Source organism: Sarcophilus harrisii, chromosome 1 (assembly GCF_902635505.1).
Source record: "Sarcophilus harrisii chromosome 1, mSarHar1.11, whole genome shotgun sequence".
Classification (NCBI taxonomy): Eukaryota; Metazoa; Chordata; class Mammalia; order Dasyuromorphia; family Dasyuridae; genus Sarcophilus; species Sarcophilus harrisii.
This window is the reverse complement of record NC_045426.1, coordinates 344,443,485-344,470,510: the sequence shown is the minus strand read 5'-3', so window position 1 is coordinate 344,470,510 and position 27,026 is coordinate 344,443,485. Positions and strand designations below refer to the sequence as shown.

The window sequence follows — 27,026 nt, the reverse complement described above, 5'->3', positions numbered from 1 at the left end:
TCAAATCCCAGGACTTTTTCCAAGGGTAGCCTGGGTATCAATTTGTTGGTCCCAAAAGCCCATTTGCAACATCTCTTTGGTAAATTGATCCTGTAAGTTCCCACAGAGAGACAAAGAATAGATACAGTTCTTTGCACTATCCACACTTTTTGCCTACTTGTCTCCAGTTCACATGCTTATAAAGATTGTGAGTATTTTTCTGACAATTCGGCTTAACTGTTATTTTAGGTGGGACAGAAGTAGACTCGTTTTTCCTTGCCTTCTAGATGAGTGAGACCTGGGGGGAGAAAGCATAGTATGCTCAGACAACATATTTCATTATCCACTCCTGAAAAAGGGAGTTTTTTTTTTTTAAGGATTATTTGCTGTTTGTCCTTGACTTGTTTACCAGTTTTTGGGTTTTTGTGCATAGGTAGAGAAAGGTTGATGAGGGGTTGATTCTAAGAGTGACAGTTGGGCAGTGAGGTCATAAGTTTCTAGTTGAAGGGAAAGTTCCGGAACAAGTTTACATCAGTTCCCACTGCTTAGGTAGGTTCCCTGTGAAGGCAAGATGTAAGGACACTATTATCCGACAGCTCAGCAAGCTCTCTCAACTGCCTCAGCCAGCCTCCCTTTCCCTTCTTCCCCAGACCTGGTAAACCCCTGAGGGATAAGGCGGGAGGGGGAGAATGGGGTGGCTCTTTGTTCTAGGGTTCTCTTCCCTCCCTCAACAGTTTACCCTAATAGTCATCTGGTTCAAAGCCAAGAGATGTCCTGAGTGATGCTAGAAAGCTATGGGGAAAAAGTAATTGTCCCAGAGCTGGTCTCTATGCTATGAAAGGATCAGACAGTGTGAATACAGCCTTTAGAGTCTGGAGGAAGAAGTGCCAATGAAGTCTCACATTTCTGCCCTTGTCCCAAGCTCTTTGTCTCTAAATATATTAGAAAGGGTCCATTTCAGTGTCTGGAAGGTTAGCTTTAGTCTGGACATTGTAACTCTAAAGCTGGGAGGGACCTGAGAAACCATATAGTTATAACCCCATCATTTTTTAAAGGGAGGATAAGTATCTGACCTAAAATCTTATAGGTGGTAAACAACAGTCAGGATTTTTACCCAGGTTCTCTGAATCCAGTGCCAAATGGGGGTCAGTGGCAGGTATGATCCAAGTTTGGGAAACAGTTTGGTATCAGCCATTTAACTGGCCCATGTCATCTGGAATAAGTTAATTTCTAAACTTCAGTTTATCTGAAAACAGAATAAAGCACTATTTACTTCACATACTCGTAAGATCAGATAAGATAATGCAGGTACAAAAAATACTTTGTAATCCATAAAGGGAGAGGCTATTTATTTAATTTTTTAGAGCTAGAAGCAATGGTTTGAGGAAATCCCCTTTCAGAGAATTTATTAGCAGATGAGAATCAGCTTCTTTCTTTGTACAGAGGCTGGAAAGTTCAGAATACATTCTGGTTTTTACGGATCTCCTTGCCAATCACAGAATTTCATATTTGGAAAGAACCTTTCTTTTTTTAAAGGGTGGAAAGATTTCATTTTTACATTCTTGCATGAATGGGTAGGCACATTTTTGAAACTACAAAGGCAGTGTTTTATTTCCTATCCTGGAAGGAACCTTAGGAGCCAACAGGTCCAAATTATCTGAAAAAAAGAGTCTTACAGCAACATCCTCAATAAATGATCATTCAGTCTTTGCTTGAAAATCTCCAATGGAGAGGAAATCCACTAGATCTAAGTGAATCAGGAAGGCAAGGGAAGACCCTTCTCCAGGGATAAGGTATGTTGATTCATTTGTTGAATTCCTGAATGCAGGGACTTGTTTGTATTTTCCTTACCATAGGATTGAGTGTCGGACAGTACGGAGTCAGACCTGAGTCCCCATTATCACTATGAGCAACTCAGTCACTCTAGGGGACCTGGGGCAGCTCTTCGAAGATGGTCTGAGGATTTCAGAACCTCTGATTCTAGATGAGATCTCTGATAGTTCTGAGTATAGCCTCAGAGGGTCTTCTAAATTCACCATTGAGCAAGACTCTCCTAAACGCTGGAAGCAACTAGAACAGTGGTAGGTACCTGAAGTTTGTTTCATCACTTAGCCAGAACTACTTCCCAATTCCTTAAGGGGTTTGAGCCCCAAACCACTCTTTCTTTTTTGGAGGTGGGATTCTGACAAGTGGTAGACTCCTTAAATCATATCCCCTATACTTTTTCTGGGTAGACTCAGGTGACCATGATTCTAAGGCTTACCCTTCCTAGTTAGATATACCTACAGGTAAATAGCCTATCTCCTCCCCTTGTTCCCCTGCCTCTGTGTGTGTCTCTTCTCTGACCATTGGTCTGACCGCTCTGCCATTGTATCAAAGGGTGGCAGATCTGCAAGCTGAGGTGGTTTGCCTTCGAGGGCAAAAGGAGCGTTCAGATCAAGCTGTTCTGAGTTTGTTGAGGGAGCTGCTCCAGATCCGGGCCCGGATACAGGTGCAAGACTCTGAGCTGGAGCTGATCCGTGATGAAGTGAAGCAGCTTACCCGAATACCAGAGAAGGAAGCCTGTGAGGTGAGCCAGCTGCCACACTCTACTCCTTTTGAAGATACTTTCTTATTGTGTGAACTGTGGGAGTGGTGGTAGGAGGCTGGCAAACTGATAATAGGCAGTCCTATCTTTTTTTGTCTATCTTTTCTTGGTCTTTTCCTTGCCATGACATCCCCAGGATTTTACTATGTTACAGAATGTTTTGCTGGAAAGTAATTTCCTTCCCTCTTCTCCTTTATCCTCCTTTCTTCCCTAAACTGAACTTATTTTTCTTGGAATCCTGCCTTTTCTCTTTATACCACTTTGTACCTATCTCCTGACCCTTCCATTAAATAAACAGGACAGCTATAATGATTAAATCAAACTTTAGAATTCAATGGAAGCTTAGCAGTCATCTATCCCATACCTTTCACTGTACAATGAGGAAGTTCTGGCTCACTGGCAGGATATCTTCCCTAGGGCCAAATTCCCACTTATCCAGCCTTAGAGCCCTAGAAAAATAACCCTCTTTTATCCACAAATTGTTCCTATCTCTGGCTTAGTTTCCTGGACTGTGAAGTTATGGCTCCCATTATCCAGTTGTCAGTCACCATGGATCATAATAGAAGGCCTGGATAAATCCCCCAAAAACCAAAAACAAAACCCAATGCTCAAATCATTTTCTTTGTAGCCTTCCAGTGCTACAGGTCGGAGTCACATGGAGTTGATGGAGAAAAGGTAAGTGTTTTCCTTATGTCCAGAAATCGTTCCCTCATCCAACTCACATAGCTATTGGACAGATTGGGAGCAATATAATATTCCCAAACAACTCCAGGACAAGGATTTTGGCATTAAAGAAGGGTGGTGGGGTAGATTCTATTGTTTTTGATTCAAGAGTACTTCCTCTATCTATTTTTCTAAAGCAGAGATGCTCCCTTGCAGAAGGAAAGGTACTCTAGAGCTTCCCCTATGAACCTCCCCCGAGTAATCTACTCTCTAAGGCAAGTTGTGACTCAAGTAATGTCACCTTCTGACACATCAGTCCTGTTGATTTGGTCTCCAGGAAGTTCAGGGGTTTCTCATTGGCTATTCAGAGGAATTCTTCTTGGGCAATGACATTCAAACTCTGCAAGGAAGGTCTTCACCCTTTTTGTCCTTAAATGGATGGGGATCTGGGCAGCTGCCTAGTCTCCCTCTTAGACCTATACCACCAGGTGGGGAGGAAGAGGAAGTCGGGGCTCTCAGAAGTAGAGGACAATTTAAATCCTAGGTTGGTGGAGGTCCGAGAGGCCCTAACCCAAGTTAGGCGGAAACAGGCTCTCCAGGAAACAGAAAAGAAGAACTTTGAGACAGAACTAACCCTCAGGTATGCATATTTCCTTCTTCCTCTTTCTGTCCTCCAGGCTCTTTTAGCTGATGTATATATATATATATATTTTCACTAATAGCTTCCTTGACCTGCCAATCCATCATGAGATCTCTCCCCTCTGAGTTGGTATAATAGTTTTGGTATGTGTACCTTATTCCATAATTTTTTGTATATGACCTTGTAATAAGCATTTCACCTGTTGTTTTCTAGAACTGTTACATAAGTCATTTATGGCTTTATTTTTCACATTTTTTAACTAGACTTATTTGCTTGTAGAGGCCAAGAACCATATCTTCTCCATTTTTGTCTTCTGAAGTGGTTCAGCATGCTATAGATGATCAATAAAGACTTGTTGATCAATGAAAGGAGACTTGCATGGAGGCGAGTAGTATAAAAGAAGGATAAAACCGTAGAGTCACACTAGATAGAGTTTTGTTTAAACAGTTGGGAAGCACCAACTATATGCTAGATGCTAGGGATTCCAGAATAAATAGAATAGAGACCCTGTTGTCAAGGAGCCTACATTAGGTGATGGAGGGAAGACAAGTACACAAACAGTAGGTGTGGAGGAGAGGATTCAGGGAAGATCCTAAGAGAAGTCTGAGATGGGAAGGAAGCTCACTTTTATATGGAGACAGTGGGATGCTGGAGAATTTCCTCATAGAGGAATGGCACCTCCTTGGGCCTTAAAGGAAGGAGAGGGGCTTCTAACAAACATGGGAAGGAAGCCTTCAGTACAGACTCAAACCAGAAACAAAAGCAAAGAGAAGAGGGGAGAGTAGGATGAGAACGTAGTAGAGAGAAATGAAGTTTTGTTGGTCCCATAGAGTATGTAACCAACATTAGCGTGAGAAGAGTGTTTATGGGGCAAAATCAGAAGTTTATGCTTCTTTTTGGAAGACAGTGGAAAGCCTATGAATGCTTTTTAGTAGAGAAATGGCATATTCAAAAGAGTGCATTCAGAAGATGACTCTAGAAACTATGTGAAGAATAGATTGGAGTAAATTGGAGAAAGACCAGACAGATTGCAAGGAAACCAGTATTACAGTTATCCCTTCCACATTTGGCTTTCTCTGACCAAGATGGTATATCATAAGTCAGCATAAGAAATTAAAGGGAACTTTGGAGGAGTTTTGTGGGAGCTATAGACAATAAGCAAAAACCAGCAGAAGACAGAAAGTTTAGAAACTCAAAAAAGCATTATATATAGATATACATATATCTGTGTGTATATGTATAAATATTATAGTATGTGTATATATATATATATATATATATATATATATTACTGAATAATACCAATCCAAATTTTACAATAAGATTTAATACCCCATAAAAGAAAAAAGATTTCAGAATTCTCTGGTATGAAGGAAGGACCAAAAATTTATACTCATATTTTCCAGATCATGGAGGTACCATGCCCTTAAGCCCACCCTATACCTGCAGTGTGGAAGGGATAATTGTAAAATTGTGTTGGGGAGGAAGAAGGCAGTTAAGTGGCCCACTAGATAGAGTACCAGGCCTGGAGCCAGGAAAACTCTTCCTGAGTTCAAACCTGGCCTCAGATACTTAATAGCTGTATGATCCTGGGCAAGTCATAAATGACCTTGCTTGCCTTTATTATTTCTTCTATAAAATGAGCTGGAGAAAAAAATTGCAAGCCATTCCACTCTCTTTGCCAAGAGAACCCCAAATGGGGTCACAACTTAAAAACACTTGTACAAAAACAATTTAAGGGAGAAATACAGATCTTCACCAGAGTAGTAATTCACTTTAATTAAGAAGTGTTGAGTAAGTAGAAGACTGTTGTATAAGAAAAGGCTAGAAAGTTTAGTTGGAGCCAGACTGAGGAGGGCCATGAAGGAAACCTCCGGGAAATTTCTGTGCTAGCCATTGATGTCATCACAAAGCTTACTTTGCCCTTTCTATAATTAATCCTGATACTGGCTTATGCCATGGAGACTGGTGTTTTAAAACAGGGAAGGAGGGTTCAGAAAGGAACCTGCTTTTTTATCTTTGTAATCAGATGAGTGCAGGCTTAATGAGATACCAACGTACTGTAAAACATGGAGATTTGGATCTGTTAAAGTTCTCTCCTTATCCATCCCAACCTGAGAAAGGTCTATGCTTTAAACATACTAGTTAGTATGTTGTCAGAACTCCTCCTAGCTTTTAGGTGGAATGATCCTATTTATAGTCAAGCCTCATGTTTAGCATAAGGAAGTGGGAAGACATTTTCCTTGAAAGAGTGAAAACTTGTTAACCATATCAATCTTATATTTATTATCCCACTTCAGGACTAGTGAGCATTTTTCCTTTCAAACAACCCTTAGGTAAGTCCATTTTACAGATAATGAAACAGGTTCAGAAAATTAAAGTACTTATCTATGCTTTTAGAGACAGTAAGTGTTAATCAACTCTGGCATTTCCTGACACGAATGTTCTTTCTATACACCATGTTTGCTGCCTATAGGTTGGACAAGCTGAATGGGGACCTAAAAGAAGAAGCTGAGGGGCGGGAAACAGCCTGCAGTACTCTGCTGCAGAACCAGGAAGAGAGTGCCTGCCGAACTAGTCGGGATATTGCTGGGATACAGGTCAGTCAGGAGTCAACAACTGGCTGCCTCTCTCTTCTCCAGTTCTCCTTAGGGAATCGATTAGTTTGAGGAGATGGCTGCTTTGAACCAGAAATTTGAAAAGAGCCAGGTTTGTGAAAAAGGAGTGGGGGGACCTGGGAAGATTACAGACTATCCCGATGGAAAGAAAGGAGGTGTATATAGATAAATATTCACAGCAGCACTTTTTATGGTAGCAAAGAATTGGAAACAGAACAAATACCCTTTCTTTGGGGGATGGTTAAATAAGCTAGTCCATGAATGTCATGGAATATTATTTTACTGTAAGAAGTAATTAATATGAGAGTTCCAGAGGAGCCTGAGAAGACTTAAGTGAACTGATTCAGAGCAAAGTAAGCAGAACCCAAGGAAACAATATACAAAATGGCTACCAAAATATAAATGGAAAGAACAATAAAATGAAACTGAACACTATAATTATAATTGCCAAACTGGATCCTGGAGAAGTTGAGAAAAACCACCTTCCTTCATTGCAGAGATAGGGGACTTTGGAGGGTATGGAATATTATAGATACTGTTGGCCATGTTTGGATGTGCTGATTTTTCTGAACCACTCACTCTTTTTTTTTTTCTATTTTTATTATTGATTACAAGGATAGCATTCTGTGGAAGGGGTGGGGAAAGAGAAATATATTTGAAAATCAATGTGATGTAATAGTAAAAAGTATTGATAAAAAAAAAATTAAGAAGCTAAGGAGTTTGGAAGACAGACTACAGACCTGATAAAGAAGCATTATATAATAATGATAGGGAATTTCCTTTATTTCCTCATGTGTGCTCTTTCATTCCCTTCCTCCTCCTTTCTCTTTTGCCCTGCTCTCCCTTTCTTTTCTTCCTTCTGTTCCTTCATATCTCTCTCTCTCTCTCTCTCTCTCTCTCTCTCTCTCTCTCTCTCTCTCTCTCTCTCTCTGTTTGTGTTTCTGTCTCTCACAGAGCAGCAAATTCTGATTTGCTTAATTATGACTTGATCCTTCAAAGGGTATAGAAACAAATGAAGAGGACTGCTATTCTAGATCTGATTTTGACAACAAGGAAGGGCAAACTGCTTCCCAAAATAGGAATAATAAGAACCTTGGGGGAAGTGATTATGCCATCACAGAACTGATAACAGAATAAGTGAGGAAAGATAGACATGGTTCTATATGCACCTTAGATTTCAGGAGGGCAGATTTCCAAGGATTCAGAGAAAAGTGTAGGGAGAAATTAGCTGTTGAGGAATTGGAAACTCTCAAGAATGAAATTTTGAAAACACACACAAAAACAATTTCATTGATGTGAAAAAAAATAAAATGAAGTTGCCTAAAAAAATCAATGGAGATATACAGAAAACTTGTCAAATAATGTAGAAATTGAGATTTAACCAAAGATAGAAGCAAAAAGCAGTTAACAATGGAGAAATACAATTATAGTGCATGGCTCTATAAGAATAACATTAGAGAATTGTTAAAGCTGATAAAATTTACTAAGGAGAACAAAAGAGTTTGTGTTTTGGTTTTGTTATTTAGCAGCCTGAAAAGGAAAAAAAGAGGATCAAAGAAGAAATGTGACTGTGTCTCAGATGGTTGAGATAAAGGCAATGAAGAAACCACAACTATTCAACACTTTGTTTCTGTTTTCTCCAACAAAGACAAAAATGACCAATAGAGTTTTTAAACCGAAGAGAAGGAATAGGATAAGGGAGCTCCCTAATAATTTTTCCCCCAATGACAAAAGTATTTTTTATTTTGACATTTGGATCTGTATTAATTCCTCAGGATATCATCTTTGTCATCTTTTCCAAATTATTCATCAACTTATTGCACTGTGCTTTTGTCAGAAATATAGATACCATCCAAAAATTTTCTGATGTTCTTGTTTTTGACTATGGAGGCCTGCTGGATCAGGACTATTGAGTTTGATTCAAGTTCAATATCATTTCCTTAAAGAAGTAACACATATCTTTGAACTTCAGAAACAGCACAAGCAATACCTGGCCTCATGCTTTGCTCTTCAGACATACATTTTTCATCCCAGAAATTTCTGATTTCAACAGTTACAAAATGAAGTCTGAATATGCTCTTGAATAGCAACATTGATGACTAAATGAGCATATTCAGACTTCATTTTGTGACTGAGTAATTAATACCTTTGATCAAGTTTTATAAGTGACTTTGAGACTGCAGATTGTGTGCATAGCTGCAAGTTTTGATTTCCCCACCACTTGTCCACTGAAGTCTTTTTTTCTTCTTTCCAAGGACACTGACCTCCATGTTGCTATGGTTGAAATCCCTACAGAGGATTCTTCTGGGCCCCTTCACAATAACTATTCAACCCTTGAGAAAGACAGCAACATTTTCTGGGTTGTTGACAGTTTGATCGCTTCATTCTAGAAGTGAATGGGACAAAAAGCCCTAATAACCTTTAATGAGTTTGTCTCCAGATCCAGACAAACTACCTTCCAGGGCACTGAAAAACATTCTGGATATGATTCAAACTTCATTGACTGTGGCTCTCCAGAGATTAATCACAGAAAGGGAGCCATGTCACTGAAGACAGATAAATGTCTTATTTTAAAAAGAAAGAGTAAGGTCTGTAAACTAGAAGCCAATAAGTTTCACTTTGATTTATTACTAAAAGCATGGTTATGGAATATTAGAAAAGGGAGTAATGTTAAAAAAAAAATAGCAGCAACAACCACCATGACTTCATCAAGAATTTATTATTTTGATGCCATTTCTTTACCTTTTCAATAGACTGGTAAATCAGTGAAATGCTATAGATTTAGTTTACTTAGATTTCAGGAAAATATCTGGCAAATTCTCTCATGCTGTTCTTTTTTAAAATGTTTGAAAATGTTTTGAAAGATGTGAACTAGAGATTCAGAATGAGTTAAATGATGAGACACTCCCCCCCCCCCCAAAATAAGTATTAGTGTTTTTGGAAGGATGCATCCCAGGAATTTGTGCTTGGCCCTATGCTATTTAACATTTTAGTTATTGACCTGGATAAAAGCATTGACCAAAGCATGCTTACCCCAAACTGCTAATGACACAGAGCCATGAGTATCACAAACCCATTTGGATGATTGAGTCAGGATTCAGAAAGATCTTGACAGGCTCAAACATTGGACCAAATCTAAAAAGGTGAAGTATTTATAGAAATAAATTCTTACACACAGATTTGAAAAATCTGTATAAAAAATTTGTACAAGTGCAAAAGAGGAAAGATATGACTGAATCCACAATGGTTTATTTGTTTGAGGTCAAGCAAAGACTACTTGTTCATATATTGTAGAGGAGATTCTTTTTCAGGTCTGACCTATGAGGCAACCTCTAATTCTGTGATTCTATGATTATAAAATTCATAGATTCCTAAGCCAGAAGGGGCTTAGAGCAACCAGTTCTGACGCTCGTCTCTCTCCCAAAAAAACACACCTCAAGATGAGTGAATGTCAGCAAATATTCAGGACAAGTGTGCTGTCTTCTCTCTCTCTTTTTTTTAATGTTGTCTTCTCTTTTTGAAACTCTTAAAGGATAGAAATTTCCTTTATGATATCCTTGAACATCAAGAAATAATTTATTATTTAATCAAAATCTCATCTACTTTAATTGAAACTTGGTTTTACTGACTTACTTCTCCATGAGAACATGGAGACACAAATACTCAATCTCTATCTTACAAAAATCCATCAAATGTGTTAAAGATAGTTTTCAAACTTTCCCAGTCCTTTTATGACTATCACCATTTTAGTGTCTATTTCTATGAACTACTTCATATCATTCCAATGTATAGTGACCAAAACAAAACATTCTTCTATAGGAAGTTTGCTCATTCCTCCAGTCTTCATTTATCAGGTGTCCTTCCTCCTAGATACCCTCTTTTTGGGTTTTCATGATGTACTTACTTCTTGGTTGTACCCTTACATCTCTGTCCTGAACAACACTGTTTTCAATGTAGATTACTCCCAAATCTAAATATTCTGACCTCATTTTTTTATACTCTAGTTCCAAATGCCTGTTTTTCAACGAGCTCCAACTAGATGTTCCATAGACATTTTGAACACAATTATGTCCAAAATAGAACTTATTGCCTTCTCCTTTAAACTCACCGCTCCTTATGTTCCCTCTTTCCATCCAAAGCACACTATCTTTTCAGGCACTACGCTTCATAACTTTGGAGTAGTTTTCTATTATTTATTCTCATTTTCATTTGTCTGGCCATTGTCAAATCCTAACCATTCAATCTCCACAATATTTCTCCCATATCTTTCTTCTCTATTCTCTTCAAAGCTAGTACCCAATTCCAGACTCTCATTGCTTCTCATCTGAACTATTGCTATAATGTAGTTTTCTGACTCAAGGCTCTTCCCATGCAGTCATCTCTACAGCTGTCATAATGATATTCCTACAGCACAACTTTGATCAGACCACTTACCTGATTAAAAAGTTTCAGTGATTCCCTGTTGCTTTTAGGAAAGAACAAAAATTCCTCTATTTGGTTTTTAAAGCTCCACAATCTGCCTCCAGCCTATCTTTCTATACTTGTTTTACTTTATTCCCCTTTACATACTTCATCCAAATTGGCCAGTTTATCGCTTGCAATTTATGACAATTCTATGCCTCTGAATGCATGCTGTCCCTTGTACATTGAAGGCTCTCCCTCTTTATTCCTGTCTTTTATAATCTGGAGCTCCCATCAAATGTCAGCACAAGTACCAGCACTAGAAGAAGTCTTTGCTGATCCCCTCAGTTGTTAGTTCTTTTCCCATCCTAATTGAAAAATGGAGATAATAGCAGCACTTATTCCCTAAGTCTCTTGTGAAAATCAAATGAAATATTTGTAAGATACTTAGTACAGTACAGTGCCTGCTTAATGAATACTTGTTCCCTTCCCCTCTCCTCCAAAATTATTTTTTTGATATATATTTTTTGTTTTATATATATATATAGATAGATAAATAAATATACTTTGATGATGTATACATATTTCTATTTACTTATCTATGTACATGTCTCCATGTCTGTCCTTCCTTTCCCCAAATTGATGGAAAACTTCAGAACTGCTGGGCCTTGCTGCCCATCTTCTAGGGCATCTTATATACCTCAGGTAACTACTACAGGCAGAGAATTTCATCTTGTCTTCATATCTTTAGTACCTGGTACAATTCCTGGCATATGTGAGTACTTAAGAAATGCTTCTTGAATGAATTGTGTTCTAGCTGCTAAACCAAAGGTTTTCTTTTTGGTTTTATTGTAAATTTGCCAAATGATCTAAACTCTTTGTATCTTATTTTCTCCACCTGTGAAATGGGAATAGTTTTACCAAAGAAGAGTCTAATACAGGAAAAAGTAAAGGATCTCAACTTGCTCTAGATTTTGAGGAGTTTTTGTAAACTTGCAATTGTAAAATTGCAAAGTTGCTTAAATTGTGGGTTGTGATTCCATATGGAGTCATGTAATTGAATGTGGTGTCATGAAATTATGGCTTGCTGTCAGTAAATGTTTGATATGAGTTTATGTACATATATTCCTGGGGTCACATAAAAATTTCTCAGATAAAAAGGAGTTTTGAGTGGAAAAAGCCCTGCTTTTTTGGCGAACTTGGACAATGAGAACCAAGCTGGTATGCTTGAACATCCCCTAGAGAGAAGTGTAATAGAGATCATAGATGTGAATTTTTGCAATTCAGCCTCTTCACTTCTGCAAATAGTGACCCTGGATTTCAGGTATCATCACCATATTCACGGGGCTTGCCTGAAGAACTACACCACAGGGAAAGCTTTCAGCTACCCTCTGATAATACTAAAAGACATAGTACTTGTTTGCCGATAGTTCAGCTGCCAAGTATCAGTGGTGTTCCTTTCTCATTGCCCTTTGAGAATTCAGGATCACGGCTGCACCGAGGCATGTGAAGTTCCAGGTATAGCAGAGAGACTGAACAAATCCATCAGTGTTGGATATTGGGAGAAGCTGCTGAGTTGCTCACTTTATAAAGGGGTCTGGGCTCTGGGTCCAGACCTGGGGCTTTCTCAGAAACTCTTCTGATTTGGGTCTTTGTTGTTCTCTTATTTAGTTGCTTTTCTGTCATGTCTGACTCTGTGACTGGAGAGTTTTCTTGGCAGAGATACTGGAGTGCTGGTCATTTCCTTCTCCAGCTTATTTTACAGATGGGCAAATTGAAACAAACAGGGTTCGGAGACTTGCCTAGGGTCACCCAGCTAGTGAGTGTCTAAGGTCAGATTTGAACTCAGGAAGGTGAATCTTTGTGGCTCCAGGGCCCAGAATGCTGTGAACTTGGTATACAGCATTACTAGTAGATGTCACTGTCCCTTTTCCCCTAGGCAGGGAAGGCCTGTGTTATGTCCAGTTGGTGACAGAGAAAAAGAGGAAAGATGGATATAGTGCTCAGGCTCAGCAAAGTCCCTTCCCTTTATCTCTGATGCCCCAGATGCCCTTTTCCCTCCTGATCCTGTCACTGTTGCATTTTGCTCTGCGATAGTGAGTAGCACACAGCTGTCACATATTGATCTGAGGAGGAAAAAGCTCTGAACTTGGGAGCCAGGAGGCCTACATTTCAGTTCTAATACTGAATTACTGTCGTCTTGAACTGAATCTGTACCATGAAAAGATCGATTGCTCTTTAAGGTCACTATTTCTAGCTTTTAATATCCTCCCATCTGAGGTCTCGCTTGATTGATGCCAGGAGACTCAGTCCTCAAGCTTTTGAGACCCTTTCTTCTACCTGCCCCTGCCAGTTCTCTCTTGAGTTTTTAGCTTAGTTTCTGTACTGTAACAAAGGTTTTTAAGCTGGAAGAATGTAGAGATAGACTAGACTGCTAGCTAGTTGGATGTCGCATAGGTGAGGTACTTGTCCGCTGGAGACTGTGATGGCCTCCTTAGGATACAACAGAGCTGGCAGGGTCTGGGCTGTGGGAGTTACCCAGCATATTAGTGTAAGAGGCAGCCAACATCGTCTGTGCTTGTTAGTCTCTCTCCTAGGTAGTGTCATTCCACCCCTCCCTCTTAGCCTTGATTATGATTAGCTTGCTCTGAATTTGTTTTGTGTTTTATGGATCATCCCTGAATTCTAGGTGATTAATATTGTGATATGTAGTGTCAGTCATCCCAAAGCTGGACCCAAAAGCTGGAAGGAACTTGAACGGGCCATTCTCCTCATTTTACTGTTGCATTTTCTCACCTCTTCTCCAAGGTCAGGTTTGGTTATTATAATTGTTATTATAATATTATAATGATAAGTGAGCAAAGTGACACCCAGAGAAGGGAAATAATTTGCCCTAAATCACAGAGGGGCAGATTTGGGATTAAAACCTAAATCTTCTGATGTCACTGCTTTTCTTCTTACCTTTTTTGAGTTTATACTTTGGGTACCCATAGTCAGAGGATGCTGATATTTTTTAAGGGCCCTAGCAAGCTAAGAATCACAGTCCCCTGCGTAGAATAGTATCCCCTCCCTGGCTGATGTGGTCCAGCTTTCCCTTCCAACTCTCACTCGTGTGGTCTTCCAGCCCGAGGGTTCTGACATCCCTGAAGGAGGCTGCCTTCACTGATGCACCTGCACTTCCTGCTTTCCTAGGGTTGGCACTCATGGCAGCATTTCCCCGTAGGCTCAGGCACTTCAGCTTGGAGAGGAGATGAGTCTCAAATTCCTGAAAAGAGAAGCCAAGCTTTGTGGCCACCTTCAGAAAAACTTCATGGCCATTGAGAAGGTGGGTGGGAGCTGCTCCTGGCCTGTGGGTTCCCCAGGGCACTGGCAGTCTCCTTAGAAGGCATTCCCAAGCAGCATCCCAGAATGGCTTCTAGGCCTTCCTCTTCCTTTGCCGGACCCACATCTCTATCCCTTTGGGTCCAGAGTGTGATGTGGAAACAGGAGTGCTACCAGCTACCCATCCAAATCCCTTACCTAAGCAGTCTGGGCACCGTGGGCCGGCAAGATTGGGCCCACTCCTCTCAGTATGGTGTTAGAAACAATGAAAGGTTCTCCTTCAGGCCAGATCTTAAGAGGCTGGCTGAGATCAGTAGAGACAGGTCTAGGTAGGTAGGGAAGCCTCTGGCCCAAACGCTTTCCTCTGGGAAGAGCTCCCTCCAAGAAATGAGCAGAGATGAAAGCAGCCTCTTAGTGACACAGGAGTCCTCGGGTTCCTTATGGAGTGGGAGGAACACTAATGTCTTGCTGTAGAAAATGAAAGTTTCTGAGAATACAAGACTCAAATCTGAGAAGAACCTCTGGGAAGAACTGGAGGTGAAATGGCAGAAAATCCAGGTGCTAAATGAAGACCATTTCCGAAGCCTGAAGCATCAGCAAGAGGTTTGTTGTCTGTACCTGACATGCAGGACCGAGCCCAAAGGCCACATTCCCAGGGCACGGCCCCGGCTCTGGCTCTGGCCAAGTACTTCAGCCCAGACAGAGCCAGCTTCTCCCTAGACTGCAGTGTCCTCTGGGGAGGAGGGTAGTCACTCCCTAGACATCTAGGCAGACCTGGGAGAAGGGAGCTTTAGCGGAGGCCTCCACAGCAGCCAGGTGAGTGGGGTTGCCAGGGGACCTGGTTCAAAATACTGGGCCTCGGCCCGCTCTGAGCTTCCTCCAATCAACACAGCAGGAAGAATCTCGTCTCTTAGACCAGTGTCGAGCCCTGGACAATGCAGTCATCCAGTTAACTGAGTTTGTGAGAGAAAACCAGACGTCACTCAATAGGGTCCTCCAGGCAGAGCAGAAGAACAGGTGGGTGTGGGCTGGAGCTCGGAGCTCCTCTTGTGGAGGGAGTGAATGAATGAATGAATACCCAGCAACCTCACCCCCAGAGGTGGGGCCGGCTTCCTTCCCTTCCTTGGTCAGAGAGCTGGAGTTCTAAGACATCTTTCCAGATCTCTCTGCCTTGTCATTCCAAGCACTCTCCTTCCCCTAATCCTTGCCCTGGAAAACAGCCCTCCTAACCTAAGTGTTCAAAGTTTCAGGAAGCTTGGTGGCTGGTTCTTCTTACCTGTCACTAAGAGCTCAGTCACATCAGCACTAAGAATCCCTGAACTGAAGTGCTGTTTGGGGGACTCTTGGCACTAATAGGGCTTGATTGCTGACATTTTCTTCTATTCCCAGGCTTGGCTTACCGGAAGTCACTAGAAAGGTGCTAGAGAAATGTTAGAAACCACATGGTCTAGTAGATACAATCCTGGATTTAGAATCAGGAAGAAGTAGGTCAAATGCTTCCTCAGATATTAGTTGCATGTTCCCGAGGAAATCATTTAACTTCTCTGTGCCTCAGTTTCCTCATTTGTAAAATGAAGAGGATGGAATCAATGGTCTCTTAAGGCCCTTAAGTCTCTGATTTGAATCTTTACATCTTAAAGTTTTGAATCTGTGATCCCATGCTTAAATAAAAATCTGAACGATAGTGACAAAAATAGTGTGGGATAATGGAAAGAGCATATACCTTGTCATCTGACTCATTTATTCTGGGAAATCACACAGACTCTCCAGGCTTTGGTTTTCCCTCCTGTAAAACTGAGAGAGTTGAGCTAGGTGACCTCAGGGCCTTGTCTTTTACTCTTAAATTCCCTCCAATGAACACAGCAGAAAAAATTGGCACAGCAACCCAAAGAACAGAGTGCCTTGCTAACTTGGAAGCACCTGTTAAGACTAAAGACCCTGGGTAGAATGTAGGAAGATGCCCAAGATAATTTGTCATTTGCACAAATGTATCTCATTGTCTGTAGACTCTTCTAGCTTTAAATCTTTAATCCCATGAATTCATAAAAATCTGAATGATGGTGATAGGCCTGGGACAGAGTGGTAGGATGGGTTCCAGAGCCCTTCTGGCCCTGAATCTATGATCCTATGATAAATTTGAGATAGTAGTCAAGCCCAGGGCTCCAGCACCGCATCCCCCCCATCCCCCACAGGCACACTAGCCACAATAGTGATGGGAATCTTGAATATTTCCAAGGGTGCTTAGATTCCCCTGTTACTGTGATGTTGTTCTCAGAGAAGCTCAGGAGCAGTATGAGAAGGAGAGTGTGGAGAAGTTTACCATGAAACTACAGAATGACATTTCAGCTGTCAGGGAGTCTTTTGACAATGCACATCGGGAAGCTCGCAGTGAACTGGAAAAGGTGGGTTGGGATGAAACTGTGTGTGTGTGTGTGTGTGTGTGTGTGTGTGTGTGTGTAAGGGAGGGAAGGGGGAAGAAGAGAGAGAAAAAGCTAGAGAAAGAGGAGAAAGAAAGAAATAGCTAGAAAAAGAGAAAGAAAACTAAAAGAGAGTGGGAGAGGGAGAGAAATTCAGCACAAGCAGGATCTAAGGCATTCTCCAGGCTCTTTTGCTCTTCTCTTATTTTCTTACCCAATTGCAGTAACCATACAACTTTAACTTTCCTTCCTGGTCACAGTTTGGGAAGGGGGAGGATGGGTGAATAGAGGTGGCTGGGTCTCTTAAATAGTCCCATAGACAGACACAAAGCATCAAAGAACTTGAGTTTAGATCCTGCCTCTTATATTTTCTAGCTGTAGAACTTTGGGCAAAATAATGAACCTTCTGGGGATCAGCTTCCTTTTCTGTAAAATGCAGAGCTTGCACTTGATCTAAAGTCTTCCAGTTCTAGGGCATGGGGCTGTTTTCTCCAGAGCTCAGGAAAGATTGTGTTGGGAGAACATACCAAATGAGCTTTGGAATATAAAGCTTTACCCAGGAAACAATAGGAGATAACATAGTAAAGTGGAAAGAGGGAAGATCTGGATTGAAATCCCATTTTGGAGACATTTTATGTGATCTTGAGCAAATCTCTTCTGCTCCCTGGGCTTCAGTTTCCTCATCTGTAACATGAGGATATTAGATTAAATGACTTCTGAGGGGTCCTGGCAGTTTTGGATCTCAGAGCCTTTGTCAAGGTCTGTAACCTAGCCTATCCCTTTCTCTTTTCTCTCAGCCCATGTGACTTTCTCCATCACTATATGGCTGATTGTCTTTAGAAAAATGACTTTGCTGGGTAATCAATCATGTCAAATGTTATTCCAGATCCAAGAAAAGAGTCAGGTCTTGGAAGAGTCCATTGGTCGGTTGGTCAGGGAAGTCAGAGACTTAAGTGATCATTTTGTTGCTTTGAGCTGGAAATTTGACCTTCAGGAACAGACCTTGAACCTGAAAATGTCTGAGGTAAGTCCCTAGTGAGGGACTTGAGAGCCTAGAGAGATGTCCCTATGGATGATGAGATAAATTTGTATGAATGAAAAATTATTTCGGGCAGATACCCTATCTCCTCTCCCCCCACCCCCACTCCCTACCCCAACCAGGTCTTGGGTCTTGATACCTCTTGGTCATCCACATTAGCAGAGGATGTTGTTCTTTGGATTGCTGTGCCTATTCCCCCTAAGTAAGGGCCTCTCAATTAGACATTTAAATGAGGGCTCTTTCCCTGAGTTTTAGGAATTTTACTTAAGCAGGCTTGATCAGTTTCTCCTACCCATTTCCTACATTTAGTGCCAAATGCCTTCTCCAAATCAGTAATTATATGATAAATCTGCATTCACAGTAGAGAGGAGAAAAGGAGAAAACCCACCCTCAAGACTTCTAAGTCCAAATGAGACAGATTAAAAGACATTCTCCCTAGCCAGCTAGGAATGGGAAGCACCCTAAAGCAGCTCACCTGCATCTATATTGAGGTAGTGGGTTGATGGCATCACCATGGATGCTTTCCAACTTTCTAATTTTATGCAGGGAGAGATGCCTTTTTACTGAGAGTCTTAGGAATGCTCCCTTATCTTTCCAGAGCTCTAGGATGTTGACTGGGGGGAAAGCAAGGCAATATCAGCTATCTGTACTCCCAGTTTTAGACGTTGAGACCTTTGTGCTTTTTTAATTGATTGATGGGGTAAAGTAATGTGAAAGGGAAGTGGGCAACAAGAGCCATGGGATGGCTGACTATGGGTTTTTCCTGGCCTCTGCTCTGCACAAGTGGTCGTGAGCTTATGTTCATGCCCAAGTGTCTGATTTCCTTCTTAATTCTTCCAAACCAGATGACCAATTCTACAGCATGATATAGGAACCGTGTGCAGGTTATATTCATTCACGGCCTTTTTGTCCAGTGCTTCATATATTAGTGTCTTATACCGATGAGTCAGGCCAGTGGGCAATAGCTCTGAGCTTTTCCGGGCATAAAATAGAGAAAAGGTAGAAGTCAGACTCAGGAACCAATAGATCTTCTTTGTATGGTTCCTGTTGTTTTAGTAAGAATTTTTCTTCACTGGGGTCTCTAGTCATGACAGCTAGCTGAAGTACAGGCCCAACAGCTCTTCATAGTGATTTAAAAAAAATAACCCTAAATACCAGGGGCACCTTCCTTGTTTCCATGAACCTGTGTCCTATTTCTTCTTCCTGCCTGACACAAAACCAATTCTTCACACTTCCAGAGCCCAGACTTTAACCCAGGGTGTATATGGGGGCTTTGTGTTTCAGGCAAGGAAGGAGTGTTCAGAAGAGGAGAAAAAAGCACTAGAGAAATTCATTCAGTGGCAGAACGAAACCATAGTGCATCTTAAGGAATTACAAGAGAAAGTAGAAAGCTTCCTTAAGCAGGTTGGTGCTGGAACATTGAAATATTCCCTTTCCATCATTCCTCACCTTAGAATGACTCTGGCTTAAAGAAAAGTCAGCTTGTGGAGATAAACGGGTTGGAGTCTTCTCTGCTTATTTTCCCCTTTCTCCCTGACACCTCCTCTTCCCATCTCTATGTCTGGATATTTTTGTCTTTTTTGCTGTTTTTGCATTTTTGCTCCCTCTGTCCTCTGTCTTTATCCCACCGTTATGTCTCCCCCCCTCTCTCTCATCTTCCTCCACTGCTTCCCTCCTATCCCCCTTCACTCCTCTCTCCATTCATTTTTGCCTTTCTACCTCCCTGCCTACTAGTGAGCATGAATTTGGAGTCAGAAGACCTGATTTTAAATAAATTCTGGCTTTGCAATTTATCACCTGTGTGATCCTGGGTCATTTTCCACTTTCTGGCCCTCAGTTTCCTCTTCTCTAAAATAAAGAGGAGAGGAATTGGACCTCTAAAGCTTCTTCTACTCTGCATCTGTTGGTTTTATGATCCTGTCTCTCCCTCCTACCTTTCTCTCTTTTCCTCTCCTTTTCTGTTGATTTCCATGAGCATCTGTGATTATAAATGGTGCTGACTGGGGTGGGCTACAGAGGGATGTTATATCCCTTAGTGACTGTCCTTGTGAGTTAGACCTTACCCTGACACCTATGGGGTCTGGAGTCCTGGGTCAGATTGCCCTAATGAACCTACAATTGCATACTCCTGATGCATCTGTGGTTGTACTGTGTCCTTTGGCCTTCTACTATTGAGATATTCTTGCCTCATCTGTTTTGTCCTTTTTGAAAAAATTCCTAATTCTGGCTCTACAAAGTAGTAATTACTTTGTAGTACTGTGTATCCTGTGGAGGCAGACACTTCCAGTGGTGGTGGAGACTGGAGGACTAGAGAGAAACATTGGGAAGGGAACAAAATCAGGAGAGAGTAGGTAATCTAAGTGACTGTGTCTCCGCTGGAGATTTTAAGAAGTGATGTAAAAACAGCTGGGGTGCTCTTGAGCTCAGAACTTTGGGATCTCCAGCTAGAAATGCAGCTAATTCTTCCCCTCAGAACCGCCTGTGACAAACTGTGGGCCTGGCGTGCCTGGTCTCTTCCTTTTGTGTTTCAGATAGGAGATGTGAATGACAGGTGTCTCCTCCACAGAAATGACTCTGATCAGAAAATAATCACTGAGAGTAGAACCCGGTAAGGAAGCTTCCAGATCCCCACCCAGGACTTGGGGAAGCCCTTGGGTTCTTTAGTGTCAGAAAAGAAGTACTCCTGTGCTACATTGGGGTGGGCTGCTGTTGGATCTCCCCCATAAAAACATGATCCTGTGTTTGCCTGTGCTTCTGAATTTACCCTCTAGCCTGTTTGGAACTAATTCTGGCCCCCAGGATGCTCTCTGAGTGAGAGGTACCCTCACTCAGCCTCAGTCACCTGGCAACTTACTGAGCGTGTTGACTGGCCATTGCTGATGGCTGGAGCTGGCATCAGATCCAAGTCAACTTCCTACACAGGCTCAGCCTTGGTTGCCTGTTCTTGATTGGCTGGGCACCCTCCCTTCCCCTCCCCTCCCTTCCTCCTCTTAGCACAAAGAGCTCTGAATCATGATTTCCTAGCTTGCCCAGTGTCGATTTCAGAGCGGAGAGAATTCGAAGGCTTCTGCTTTTTTTTTTTTTTTTTCTTTTTTTTGTCCTTTCTCCCCAATCCATTGCTCTGTCCAGACTAATGGAGGATCTGAGAAATGCTGACCTGGAAAAGACGAGTCCCCTGCATCAATACAGGACTGTTTCCTCTCTCCAGTCAACTATCCCTGTTCTCCATCAAAGGTCTCCAGTGGGAGGCCATGGAAGGGGAACTGCCTCAAGTTTCAGTATCTAGAGGCATCCCCTTAGGTCACTTTTCTCTCTGCCTGCTGATGTTATTTGTGTTTTGGGGTCGTGAAGAGGTTCGGTTGTGGTCCTTGAGGATCTCACTTCATACAAAGAACTCACTCCACCACTTCCACTCACATCAACACAGAATTTGTCAGATTGTGGAGGCACTTAGAGCACAGTAAGAGTGCAGAACAAGGAGCTCCCTCAAAGGCTAGTCTATCTGCCCATCTATGTTTTGAGCTCTGCCTCTGGGACCTGGAACAAAGGCTGTTCCAGCCCTGGCTTTCTTCCTGATCTCAAATGACACAACAATCCTGCTTTGGACCTGGTTCCCTCTCCAGCCAAGGAGCTGCTCCTTTTGTCCCAGCCCCGCTGAGATGGAACAGGAGCAGCTCCTTCCAGAAGGGAGGTGTAGGGTGTGCCTGTGGCTGGGCCTGGCTGGCTGAGACAGATCAGCTGATCTTTCCTTCTTTGTCCACAGGAAACATGAGATGGGGATAGTGAGGCAGGAATTGGCAGTAGTGCTTTCTGCCCTGCAGCTGCTCAAGGAGGACAATCCTAACAGGAAGATAGCGGAAATACAGGGCAAGCTGACTACGGTACAGGAGGGCTCAGCATCCTCAATGCTAGCTATCAGCGGGCTCCTCTGCTTGCATCCGCTCAGGCCCTCAGTATCAGACCATTAGCAGCTAAGGAGGGCTACAGAACAAGGGAATCTGGAGGGGAGGTCTGACTGTCCATACATGGCACTTATGCTAAGAGTCTGGATGGGAGTGAGGGAAATTGATCCTAAAATGAGAGACCCCCCTCATCTCCATGCTGATTATACTTCCTTGAGACCCCTGAGCCAGCCTGAGCAACTTGAGTTTGGTCTTAGCCCCACCCAACCTTCCCAAGAGGGTTTCCCACTCAATACTTTTGTTTTCATTTTGTAAAAGAATAGGGAGAAGAAACTTACTCAGAGTTTCCCTGTGAGACTGGGGCAGGGCCTACCTTAGACCTATGGTTTAGGGTGGATTTAGAGCTTTTCATATCATAGCCCATAGGTGGATATGTTCTAGTTTCAGAGTCAGATAATGAAGATGGAAAACAACATACAAGACAATAAGACCATACAGAACCTGAAATTTAACACTGAAACCAAACTGGTAACAAGAACCTCCCCTTACCATAACCCTGTTTGTCTGAGTTTCAATCTTTAATGTCCCACAGAAATAAGAGGATGAATGTTCTCTGGTCTTGGAGGCTATGTGGAAACTAAAAGTGTCTTGCTCCAGGCCAGGGATTTCTCATTCGGTTTTCCTGCTGGGTTCCCTGAGGAGAAAGAATAAACAAGGGCCCCCAGACCTCCTCTTTCCTCCCCCCGGGGGTGGTCAGATTCAGGGTGGCCAGGAACCGGGTTAACTAGCCTTCACTCTCCCAGTCCCTCTGGCCCCAGAGTGCACATTTACCTTGTCTGTCAGAATCTCACCTCAGACATCTTGGCTAAGAAGAATGTCTTCCTATGATAAGAGCCTTTCAGCTGACTGGAGCAGTTTACTCAGGGGAAGATAAATGGCTGTTTGTTTAGTTTTCTTCCTAATCTTGGCCACTTTTTGTTTGTTTCCTGGCATTCCTTTAATTAATCCATCAACCATCCTTCTCTCTCCAGAGTCAGGTTGACCCTATCAGCATCCTAATCTTCTAATATCTCTCTCTGCTGCTGCCATCAGAGGGTAGAAGAGATTGCTCACCTCCGGGAGAATGTGATGAAGCTATGGAGTGAGGAAGGACCCTGGACCCTGACGCTTGGTAGCAAAAGAATGCTCATGTCCCTTGTGAGACAACGATTTTTTATCAAGGATGTGGGCCCTGACGAGGTCACCCAGATAAACAGATGGGGCATTTATCAGGCAGTGAGGTAGGGAGGAGACCTAGGCTATTATGCTAAGCTGAGACACCTAGGCTATCTTTGGGTTTGGGACTCCTGGGCCCTTAACTGAATCTATCCCGGGATAGATCCTATGTGATCCCCTTTTTTAATTCTGAAAGGGAGGGAGCTGCAAGAACCAAGCATTTGAGAAGCACCTACTATGTGCCTGGGGGTGTTGTTGCCATGGGGAGGCAGAGTAAAAAAGAAACAGTCCCTGTCCTCAAAGAGTTTACATTATATTATAAGGGGAGACAAAATGTATACTCTGAACTCTGGGTGCAGCATGCTCTGAATAACAGAAACACTTTGGGAACTGTAAGAGGGAGAAAATCCAAAAGGCCACAAAGCTGGAATAAACTGCTTTTTTCTGGGAGGGAGAGCTTTGATACCAAATGATTCAAAATCAAAAATTCAAAAAGCCCTCCTAGGGCTCTGTTTTTGAAGAGGCTGCCTCAGTGGACACGTGCTGGGACAAGAGAAACATCTGACATCAGAAGCTGCACAGTGGTAAGGACTGAATAAATCAGAAGGGATGCAATGAGTCTGTGTTTCTGTTGCCAGGTGGCTGAAATGGAAAACACTTTTACTCAAGCTTTTAGCTAAGGGAAGGCCAAGGAAAGTCTTTCATCTCAGGGGTCCTAGTGGAGAAGCCTACAGATCTGGAACCTATTCATTGATCTGACTTTCTTCTCTTCCTAGAAATAAAATGCTTTCTCTTATGTGAAATTGACTCTTGTTGCTCACTTGTTTCTGACCCCATTTGAGGTTTTCTTGGCAAAGATACTGAAGTGGTTTACCATTTCCTTCTCCGGCTCATTTTACAGATGAGGAGACTGAGGCAAATGGGGTTAGGTGGCTTGCTTAGATTACATGGCTCTAAGTGTCTGAGGCTGGACTTGAACTCAGGGCTTTCTGACTCTGGGCTTAGTGCTCTATCTTCTGCCACCAAGCTGCCCTGAAATTGACTAGGAATCTTTGTGGATAATTTAATGGGGATTGAGGTATCTGGACAAACTCTTATATCCTGGGGTTTTAGTAGGAACATGCATCTCTTTCCATTTTCCTTAGGGAGAGAGATGGGGGTGTGTGTGTGTGTCTGTATCTACCTATTAAAATAGGACCACCCAGCATGGCAGACCCTCATCAGAGAAGGTGCTGTGTTCTGTGAGCAAAGCAGAATTGAAGTAGCTCAAAAGAACAAAATAATCAATAGCATAATCAATTTTTTTTTTATAAAGAGGATTCCCTCAGACAGAAAAAGTCATGCCTTGGAGACTCAGAATAGACTGGTCAGAGGTGGTGGGAAAACAAAGCATTTCCTTGGGGTTGGGGTGGGGAGTATCACGGAGCTGCTGAAGAATTTTGTTAAAGACTAGTGAGATGACAGGACAACAATTTCCTCTTCCTCATTCAAGGTAAAAAAAGAACCCTTTAGTAGAGCTCAGATTCTAAGAAGGGATTTCATGTTCTTCACTCAGGCCAGGGATCTGGTAACAGTCTGTCTGACTAGCCAAGCCAAGATCTTTTTAAGAAACAGCTCTAATGTAGGCTCCTGAAAGCTTGACAGGTTTCTGGATTCCAGAGATTCCCCCATCTCACTCACTCCCAACCCCCAGCACAGAATACAAGAGAAACTATTACTTTGTATTAGTTAGGGTTCCAAGAAACAAGCAGGACCCAGACCTAGGATTATCTTTTATTAGCCTTTGAAGGTAGGAATGAAGAGGATCATGGGAAGCTGGATCCTAGTCATTACTTCTCTTCCTTTAATTCCCCATTTGCTATACATGGGGACCAGGATGACTATAACTTAAGACCCCCAGATTTTCACAGCTTTTTGCCTTGGAATAGAGTCGGAGCTGACCTATTCATGGAGAAGCAAGGTTGATGCAGAAAAGTAAAATACAGTAAAAATCACAACTGATGCGGCTGAGAGTTGTAGTGTTTAGTATTCTTTAGAATCCTTTCCTTCAAAACCCTGCAAGTGACCCAGGAGTCAGTGTTAATGGTTCTAAAAGCTATTCCCATCTCTCAGATGGGGAAGGGGGAGTGCCAGAAGTCCTGCCTCTTCAGTCTCTAGGAAAAAAAATCCACGAGGCCTGGGTACAAGACAGAACTGAGAAATCTGCTCAGTTGAAAGTTCAAGGGACCCCCGAGAGCCCCTATATTTCCAGTATTCTGTAAGATGCCCTTTAAACCCTGCAGAGAACACAGGGGAGGAGATTCTCCAGCTGTTATCTCATGAGTAAATAGACAGTGTTTGTTCATTTAATCAACACATCACCCTTTTCTTCCTGCCTCCCTGGGAGAGCACTTGTAGTTCATCAAAAGGTTTGCTTCCTGCCAGCCTGGTCCAGTGCCATCCCCTCCCCCCACCCAGTGTCACCCCTGCCTTGCTTCATGCTGTTGGGAGAAACACTTAAAGAAGCTTGAGTTAGCCCTTTAAGATGTCCAGAAACTCTTGTCAACCCTGGTACAGTTCCTAAAGATCCTAAAGCCAGGAAGTTGCTTCATTGTGGGGAAGGAGAACATGGGGGATATGACTGCCCCCACAGAGGGGCTAGAGAGATCACTGCTGTGGTGACCTGAAAAAAAATATATATATATGTATATATATATATATATATATATATATATGTATGTATGTGTATAGCTTCCTGGCAGTAGGACCCCTAACCCACTGGCGTTTGGGACTGACTCTCAATAAATGATGGGAGATGATAGTAATAATAGAAGAGAGTTCAGGGCAGGATATCCTACTTCATCCTGCCACTGGAACTGATTGTTTCAGTGCCTGGTCCAGGAGGGAAACCTAGCCCCTCTTTTCAGTTCCATCTCGGTGAGAGGGCAAAGCAGCTCTGATAACTCTGGCTTACACCTCCTCTAACTGATCCATCTCCAAGGCTTGTCTGTCCAGCTCCCGGCCTCCCACACCGTGGAGCTCCTGGGCCACATCTGACGTCCAGTTGGCAAGCAGGTCACTAAAGTCAGGTGTGCTGGTGTTGAGCAGACATAAGGAGCTGGGAGCCGGCTCCTTCCAGAAGGACTGGGGCAACTTCCTTTTGTGCATTGGGGTGATGTGGCCATACTTCTTTTCAAGCCTCAGCCTCCTACTGTCAGACACCCTCTGCCTAGCATATTGACAGAGACCGTATTCAAAGAGCTCAACCAGAGGCCCCAGCTTTTGAGACCTGTCTCTGCTGGAGATGAACCTGGCGGGGCAATCTAAGCCCTTAGGGAGACCTACGACATCAGTGTCCTCATCCTCCTGGTCCCCACTCTGGACGATTTGCATCAAATCTGCATAGTAGAGCTCCCTTGCAGATTTACCAGGTGGGCGGCAATCCTCGTAAATGTTGCAGGCATCTGGGTCATCATCTTTTGTCTTCTGGCCAAAGTACTTCTGGATGTCACAACTGATGAGCTCGGAGAAGCGAAGGAGTTGCAAAGTCATCTCAGCGCTACTTGGGCTTGACCTGGTGGGACCCGTTATCAGGTTCTGGTCCGATCTCTGGCATCCTGGATTACTGCCTGCCAGCTCCAGGTTGTCTCCAAGCTTTTCCCCTTCCTCTTCCTCCTCACCATCTTCCTCCTCCTCCTCAGAGGTTTCAGGGAAATCTGGATCTCGGTGGCCAGAAGTAGGTAAGAATGGTTGATGGAAGGCAGCCTGAAGCCTAAAGTCACATAAATTTCTGATCACTCCAGCAGCCATTTCCTCTCTTGAGGCTAGGAGCCTTCCAAGGCAGCAGATGTTATCTAATTGGTAAGAGAAGGCAGGGGAAGAAAAATAAAGACTTAGTTAATAGGTTTGACAAAGTCATATTTGAGCACCTCAATTCGTTACCAACCTCTGAATCTTTATTTAGACAGTTTCTCCCAGAATACCCTCCCCTCCATCTCTGTCCATTAAGCTAACTCATTCTTCAAGGGCTAATTGAAATGATAAACTCTCAACAACCAGAAACAAATTGTATGATTCATTTTGGACTTCCCCTTCCTCATTGACATTACTCCCCTCCTCCCAGCCCTTTCTCTTAGTAACTCTGCTTTCATGGTCTAGATTCATTTCAACACGCATTTGCAGACATTGGAACACTGGAAGAGAAACAAACTTTATTTTTATATCATAAAGTTCCTTGCTCTCCTAGAGCTTATAGTATGGCAAGG

General features: G+C 42.5%; 2 protein-coding genes and 1 pseudogene across 11 annotated transcripts; 1 reads left to right on the top strand and 2 right to left on the bottom strand.

Annotated features, from left to right (window-relative positions):
- The first annotated feature begins 475 nt into the window (after positions 1-475).
- CCDC154 (coiled-coil domain containing 154) lies at positions 476-23,597 on the top strand. Of its 10 annotated transcripts, none has more exons than XM_031945777.1 (18): positions 476-634; positions 1,836-2,060; positions 2,359-2,548; positions 3,195-3,241; positions 3,774-3,869; positions 6,346-6,469; positions 14,112-14,213; positions 14,684-14,812; positions 15,105-15,226; positions 16,485-16,611; positions 17,513-17,650; positions 18,950-19,069; positions 20,197-20,273; positions 20,795-20,899; positions 21,429-21,546; positions 22,009-22,095; positions 22,660-22,847; positions 23,421-23,597. In XM_031945777.1, the coding sequence occupies exons 2-18, from the start codon at positions 1,885-1,887 to the stop codon at positions 23,539-23,541; spliced, it is 2,067 nt and encodes a 688-aa protein (XP_031801637.1). In that variant the 5' UTR covers positions 476-634; positions 1,836-1,884; the 3' UTR covers positions 23,542-23,597. The 10 variants fall into 10 exon arrangements, with proteins under 10 accessions (XP_031801637.1, XP_031801638.1, XP_031801635.1 ...); XM_031945778.1 differs by having other exon boundaries at positions 15,102-15,226; positions 22,015-22,095; XM_031945775.1 differs by having other exon boundaries at positions 15,102-15,226.
- LOC105749542 lies at positions 8,302-14,093 on the bottom strand (annotated as a pseudogene).
- A 601-nt stretch (positions 23,598-24,198) lies between the features above and the next one.
- Positions 24,199-26,803, bottom strand: PERCC1 (proline and glutamate rich with coiled coil 1). The gene has a single exon (XM_031945772.1). The coding sequence runs from the start codon at positions 26,569-26,571 to the stop codon at positions 25,732-25,734; it is 840 nt and encodes a 279-aa protein (XP_031801632.1). The 5' UTR covers positions 26,572-26,803; the 3' UTR covers positions 24,199-25,731.
- Between the last annotated feature and the right edge of the window lie 223 nt (positions 26,804-27,026).